Source organism: Mya arenaria, chromosome 6 (assembly GCF_026914265.1).
Source record: "Mya arenaria isolate MELC-2E11 chromosome 6, ASM2691426v1".
Classification (NCBI taxonomy): domain Eukaryota; kingdom Metazoa; phylum Mollusca; class Bivalvia; order Myida; family Myidae; genus Mya; species Mya arenaria.
In genome coordinates, this window is record NC_069127.1 from 65,411,268 (window position 1) to 65,418,579 (window position 7,312).

The 7,312-nt window shown below is 35.6% G+C and overlaps 1 protein-coding gene across 4 annotated transcripts in view; it reads right to left on the reverse strand.

Annotated features, from left to right (window-relative positions):
• Nucleotides 1-284: 284 nt before the first annotated feature.
• LOC128239369 (uncharacterized) overlaps nucleotides 285-7,312 on the reverse strand; it is an 87,922-nt gene continuing 80,894 nt past the window's right edge. For 3 of the 4 annotated variants that reach the window (XM_052955991.1, XM_052955990.1, XM_052955992.1), the window contains exons 3-7: nucleotides 5,892-6,066; nucleotides 4,325-4,449; nucleotides 3,702-4,008; nucleotides 2,380-2,504; nucleotides 285-2,078 (exon numbers count right to left, since the gene is read on the reverse strand). In XM_052955991.1, coding sequence (XP_052811951.1) covers nucleotides 2,017-2,078; nucleotides 2,380-2,504; nucleotides 3,702-4,008; nucleotides 4,325-4,449; nucleotides 5,892-6,066 — 794 coding nt within the window. In that variant the 3' untranslated portion in view covers nucleotides 285-2,016. The remainder of the gene's footprint in view (nucleotides 2,079-2,379; nucleotides 2,505-3,701; nucleotides 4,009-4,324; nucleotides 4,450-5,891; nucleotides 6,067-7,312) is intronic. The other variant, XM_052955994.1, reaches the window with a different exon arrangement.

Genomic DNA, 7,312 nt, shown 5'->3' on the forward strand with positions numbered 1-7,312 from the left:
TGTACTCTGTGAGTGACAAGTATTGTCAATAAGTACCCAAAGTTCCGAAATAACCTCTCGACTCTTCATAACTAAACACGTGGTGTTTACTTAAGTCACGTTGTACAATTCCATCAGAACCTCTGTCCAGTCTTTTAGACTTATGATTAGAATATGAACCAGATGTAAACATTCATGTATTTGACCAATATTGTCGTCTTTTATACTTCATAGATATTTACATGAAAACCCAGCCGGGACGTTTGAAGACCATAACATATAATAATCATCAATGAAACATAGCATACATTTTTAATGTCACTTTATTAATTCCATTAATTAACAACAAAAAGATCAAACCAATATAGGCCACTATGTTAGATATTTATTAGAAATATATAAATATGATTACTAGCTTTAAGCAAAATACTGTGTGAAACACTCCGAAATCTCAATTAAATTTACACAGAGTTAATTTACGTATACCCTGCTCCTTTCATTGCTTCAATTTGCAATAACTAATAATGGAATACATTATTCAATTGTAAAGTTTAAAATGATCAATCAAACAGAGCACATCAGTTGTCAAACAAAGCTATACGGCTTTACGCTAAGTCCTTTCAACTTTCATCTTTTATTTCACAAATTTTAAAGCAAAAAGACCCATCATAGGGACAGCATTAGCATACATAATCTATAAAGCACAATAGGTACGGCTACATGAGTTATTATGTATCTATTATTTTAACATATTTTAACAGGTTTTTCATATGTCTTATTTTTAAATATGTACTAAAACCGTTTTAATCTAAATAAAACAGTTTGGGTTATATTTATGTTTTTATCATATTGTTAGGAATAATGCTTGGTTTTGACAGATGCTGAGTAACGCTTCAAATAGTAGTGTAACCGGCTATTGTATGGTTGTTTTTCGTTGTAACTGAAGGGTCCATTTCCGGAATAAATCAAGCAGAGAGGAGAGTTCTACAAGTGTAAAATAATGGTTAAATTTACAATTGTATGGATTTAATCTCCAATTAGTAAAGGTAAAGATTGATTGAAGTCCTTATTGTTTTTAATAAAGTCTATTCTTTGCCAAATCTTCCGTAGCAATATGTACCATAACCAATGCTAGACTTTAAAAGCTTATTCTAAAGAAAATTAAAATGAAAAAAGAAAACAACAAAGGAAAACAAACAATTGTTGTAACCGTAATATGATATATACAACACACAAAATAACAATATATATTTATATGCAAAATAATATACAGTTTGTTGAGTGTGAATGTGAAATGTCCGCATCAGGGTTTTGGAGGATAAATAACGACTCACAGACAGAACCAAAGACAAAAAACAAGTCAAATTAAAGCAGAAATTTTCCTAACAGTTACATTTACCGAGTTGATTGACAAGAGGTAATACTTAATATTTCGCTTCATTGGATCTAAGAAAATGCAGCTAATAGGATTGCATGATAAAAAAATAACGGACTTCAACGTGATTGAAATCGATGATGGATAACCATAAGAACAGATTAAATTGCAAATTGAATGCCCCCCATAGATCTAATCCCCAAAATTGGTAATGGGTTATAGCTATAAAACAAGTATTTGATTTTCATCGCGAGATTTTTCGTTGTCTCTTATTTCAATATTTGAACCATTGTCGTAACAAAAGTTGTTACAATATTAGGCTACTTCGAGCTACAGAAACAAGCTCAGTAGCAAAACGTTTAAACATAAACCCGGGTTAGTGGCACTGGGTAAACGCCAAAGACATAGAACATAAAATCACAAACAAGAAACATGGAAGAACAGCGCAAAAAACTCCACAAACAGCATAGTGCATACATACTATATATATAAAAAATAGGTATGTTTATCAAGAATGGTTAGGTACCGCCTTGGAACGGTCAGTAAAATATAAATTTACTGGGGGGTTAAACCAGATCATGCTAGCCCTGGATTGAGACCTTGCAGGAACAGTTGCGATTGTTCGCGGGTGCAGCCGTTTTGTCATGGTTTGGTAAAGAGTCTTATTCGTATTCAAAATTGATGGTGATTTCGTCGTCAGGACAGGGAATGTAGCTGCTTACACCTATCAAAGAAAATATAAATACAACTTTACTATCAGATGACTGTTTTAATAATATCGTTATTACAAAATCATTTATCACTGCATTAAAATGTTAACCGATATAATTGTATCACTCAAGTAAAATCGATTGGATAAAATGTTGACTTGTAATATTCCAAGGCGGTAATCTCGTCATTCATCTGCAAATTTATTTAGATGAGTATGTGGTCTGTCTGTGGTATATGAGTTTTGTATTGGTGCTATAGAAGATATGCTTGAAAGATTGTCTCTCACATGCAAACGTTGATAAGAGTTCCCTTACCCTCATTCAAAAGTTGGCTGAAGTTAAATATTTTCCAAGATGACTTATGAGTTTTCCTGTCGCCGGCCACGCCCTTTATTGAGTCAATAAAGTAGCCAAGTTCTGGAAAGTACGTAGCCGAGTACCTGCAACAGAAATAGGATAATAACCAGAAGCGGATACCGGGATTGACGTAAGATGGACGTAGCTTCAGGAAGAAATATTTTGACTTTACCCCCTCCCCTTTTGAAACCGAAATTTATTTAATTGGAATCGTTGGTAGGAGGATTTAAGGGATTACATACAATAACCAGAAATGGTGCATATTCGGCGTCTTTAATTACTTGTTTCTTCCTATATTGAAAGGCACCAGATCCCCAAGTGGTTGTATAAAAAGGGTATTACAGTAAGTATAACTAATTGATTATAAAGTTATTATAAAATATTTTATACACTCAAAACATGTCTGTTTTTGTCAGTGTCTGATAAAACGCATTATCAAGAGCTTGTTACATAACTGCTGTTTGGTAAATACAAACCTATCAACGCAGAGTTTGAGTAGTGCATCAGTAAATTGTAACCACGCCCCCCCCCCCATGTCCTGGGGGTATTCCGGGAATGGGTCGTGTTTTTACCTTTCAGGTGGCCCCGCAGTGATGGGTGCCGGATCAATGCATTGCTTTTGTCTTCGCGCAAATTATAGCGGGGAATGGGCCTTACCTAGGGTCCCTGGGGTGCGGGGGCATTTTGTTGGGAGTTTACTATCCGTTCATCCCCGCAGGGCAGGGATTTTACCCGGGGTTGGCTGGACCGAAAGTCAAAGACCCCGCCATATCCCGGACCTGGGGGCCGTGGTTACAATTCACTGGTTCATAGCACCATTGGAATTGTTAATTACATTTTTGTTCCTGAACATAAACGAGCTCGCCAGAACCGACAATGCCCCAAATATGATAGAGCTACGTAAAGATAAAAGAGTTGCTGATGTAGTTAAATATATCATAAAAATGTAAAAATTTGCATTATAAATTACAAATAGCCATTTTTACTTTCGTTTAAGTAAAAAGATCGAAACTTTTTGTGAAAAGCCAATTGCTCAAACAAAACGTTCAATGGTATACTGTAACCGTATAACCGTAAGTTATCAATGCCGACTGTTTCTAAGTATTGTTTCGTACAACCTAGTATTTTATTGTTGAATCGGTTAAGCGTCGTTTATCGGTCATCTTAAATCGTTTGTTATTACACTAATTAATCAGATTTGCGTTTGTTATTACTGTCTCTTGGCGGGAATAATAATGGTGTACATGTACAAGTAATTATAAAATCAAAGCTACAAATACTTGAATTTCTCGGGTTCTTTGTCGCATGCCTTCTCCATATAGTAAATCAGCGGCTGATTGTCTTCAATTCTCATGCGAATAGAATATAAAAAAGCGGGTTCCACTCTCTGGTTGCGCACTGTGTATCTAAAATTCGGTCCAGTCTTGGTTGCTCCTTGTATGTTTGTCGTAGACACGTCCAGCGCATCGGAGCTCATGTTTGAAGGTGTCTCTGTTGCTGTTTCTTGGTCAGTACAGTTCTCTGTTTCGGATTTGGTGAAGTTGAATACGATGTTATCGCCCGGTTTTGGGACATAAAAACTCACTCCTGAAAGAAAATATTACATATCCTGCATAGTTCAGGTATTTAACGATGGATATGTCTTAAAATATCACCACTATATAAAACTATGTTCCAAAGAATACACTCAATAACAAAGTAAAGCTACTCTATTAACGAACAGGTACCGTCTTGAGTGAATTGGTCTGAGTGCCAAATGAATCTCACTAAGTATCACTGAGTTACTTAAAATAAGCATTGTTTGGCCATACGAGGCTTTGTTTTGTCGTATTCCATCATTTTATTCAGAAGATATGCTTGAACGATAGCTGTCACATTCAATCTTTAATAAAAGTTATCTTACCAACATGCAGAGGTTGACCAAAGTTCAGTATTTCCCAAAATGACCTATCAGTGTCCCAGTCGCCGGCCACGCCGTTTATTGAGTCAATAAAGTAGCCTTTATCTTTAAAATAGGTGGTCGAGTAACTGCAACAGGAATAAAACAATTACCAGAAGCGGATACCGTGATTGGTGGGAGAGGGGCATAACTTCAAGAAGTAATATTTTGACCTGATCACCCCTTTTCCAAACTGAAATTTATTTAATTTAAATCGTTGGTAGGGGGATTTCCACGATTTTAGGTCGAAAGGCACCAGATGCGTGTACCACCTAGTGGTGGGAATAAATATAAAAAGCGCAAATCAGTAAGTATAAGTGATTGATTATAAATTATTAAAATATTTTGTACATTTAAAACATATGTCAGTGTCTGAAAGTACGCATTTTCCAGAACTTGTGTTGCCTAATGAATCAGCTTTAGTAAAATATACCAATCCACCTGATTGAAATTTAAAAAACAAACAAACACAAGAAAGGCCTGATTGAGACGAAAACAGGTTTTTAATATTAAAGAGAGAAACAGAGCCTTTATTGTGAGATTCAGTTTAAAAAAAAATCTAATTTTAGTAACACTTTTTTTACCTGACCGTGGGGGCAAATATTGCTAGCCTATAGCTTATATTACGTCTTCAAACATACCAAGTTTGGTCAAGATATGTCAACCCTAATTAAGGTTATTGAGTTTCAAAAGGTTTCCATAACTATTACTAAATACCGAGGTTGGTTTAAATATTTCAACTCATATTGAAGTTAGAAGTTTTAAACTGTTCTTCTTTTCTCTAGTAACAGTGACCTTGACCTTAGGGTCCCAAAACGCAATACCATGAAATCTTTCCATTAACACTTCCCCAATATCAAGATTAGTCAAGACATATAAACACTTACTAAAGTTATTTCCATTCAACATGTTTTCTTATTTTAGTGTGTGTGACAGTGAACTTTACCTTGATCTTAGGGTTCCAACACACAATCCCATGAAAGGTCTTTATAAACAGTTTCTCAATACCAGGTTTAGTGATGATAATGGTGTTAACCCTAGCTGAGGTGATTCCGTTAAACCGATTTCTTTTTTTTGGTAGCAGTGATTTTCATCCTACCCTATAGGTTTCATTAATACTTCCTTAATACCAAGTTTAGTCAAGATATGTCGACTTAAAGTAAAGTTTTTCAGTTTCAATCTTTTTACTCTTCATAGTTAAAATGACCTTGGCCTTAACCCAAGGGGACCAAAACGTATCCCATTAACCTTCTGTATAACCTTTCCTATATACATAATTTAGTCAAGATATGTTATTCCTAAGAGTTGGGATTCAGTTTCAGGTAAGTTTTACGTCGCCCGCACTGCCGCAAGTCCAAACAACGACGGGCCTCATTCTATTAACGAGGTTTAAGTTTGTGAAATGCTCTTTAATAACGGCTGGTGGGTATTATAGCAAAATAAGTGTACTGCAGAATTGAAATTCAACTTAATGTACAAATTCAAATTAGACAACCTGTAAAGGCTTAGTAGTTAATGTTTAAGTACTTACGTTGTAAACACCTTCGGGTATTTGTCCCAAGTAGAACGCATGTAGTACTCAAGTGTTTTTTCTTCTTCGATTATTTGATCCAAAGAGAGGGAGAAGCAAGGGTCTTTGATTTCATGTTTGACAGTTAATCTAAACATGTTTTTCTCCCCACTTGATGGGTCACAACTGCTCGCACCTCAACGAAACAAAAATAGTAACAGTATGAAGTTCATTTAAACTATAAGCTTCAAACGTATAGAAGCAAAACAGTACAACCTTGAACTTGTCTGTAGCATTTCTTACTTATGATTGAACATAGTTTTAATTTTAATAATGAACCAAACGCTTTCGAAAAACTCTGCTCTGATAAGTCTTCACAAACATTATTTTATGATAAATTTGAATGTTGAAGCTAATAAACCAAGCGGCAAAGGTCCCGAGTCAATCATCATCTGCCGGGTAGTTCTTGTAATAATAGACATACAGGCACTAAACGAGACACCCGTCACTGTGTAAAAGTAGACATAAAAGACACTGAACAGTACACATACGTCACATTGTAAAAATAGACATAACGGGCACTGAAAGAGAGACAAACGTCACAGTGTAAAAATAGACCTAACGGGCACTGAATGAGAGACACACGTCACAGTGTAAAAATAGACCTAACGGGCACTGAATGAGAGACACACGTCACAGTGTAAAAATAGACATAACGGGTACTGATCGAGAGACACACGTCACAGTGTAAAAATAGACCTAACGGGCACTGAAGGAGAGACACACGTCACAGTGTAAAAATAGACCTAACGGACAGTGTGAAAATAGACTTAACAGGTTATAAACGAGAGACAAACGTCACTGCGTAAAATTAGACTCAACATGTATTGAACGAGAGACACACTTCACAATGCGATATAAAATATTTTCAAATACGGTAAACTAAAGTGTGTTTTCTTAATATTTTAAATACTCTATAAAGGACATTTCCATGTTTGTAATATGAAGCGATACCATGTTTGACATACGAAGCCTTTTTATATTCACTTAAGCATGCATGTTCGCCCAGTTAACTCATAATAAAATGTGTTTCCAATCTCCTGTTTTCCGGCTATTAAACGGGCAAGTACAACTTGATAGACGATTGGTCATAGTTGGATACCCCCGACCGACCCATTCCGTTACCCTCTATTCAGAGGAGCAAATGGTTCAGTCGTGGGTATCCGATGATAATAAAATGTTAATATTGAACGCTTCGTGATTATTTGTCTTTTTTGACAAAACAAAATTAAAGTGGGCGATTTTCAAGTATTCAAATGTGTCTCACTAATCAGAACTAATCGTTTGACTTCAATCGTAACCTCATAATTCAAAACCTTTCTACGAAACTAAGTTCAAGCGTAATTTCCTGTTGTTTTTGGGACTTTGCATTTTGCCACTAC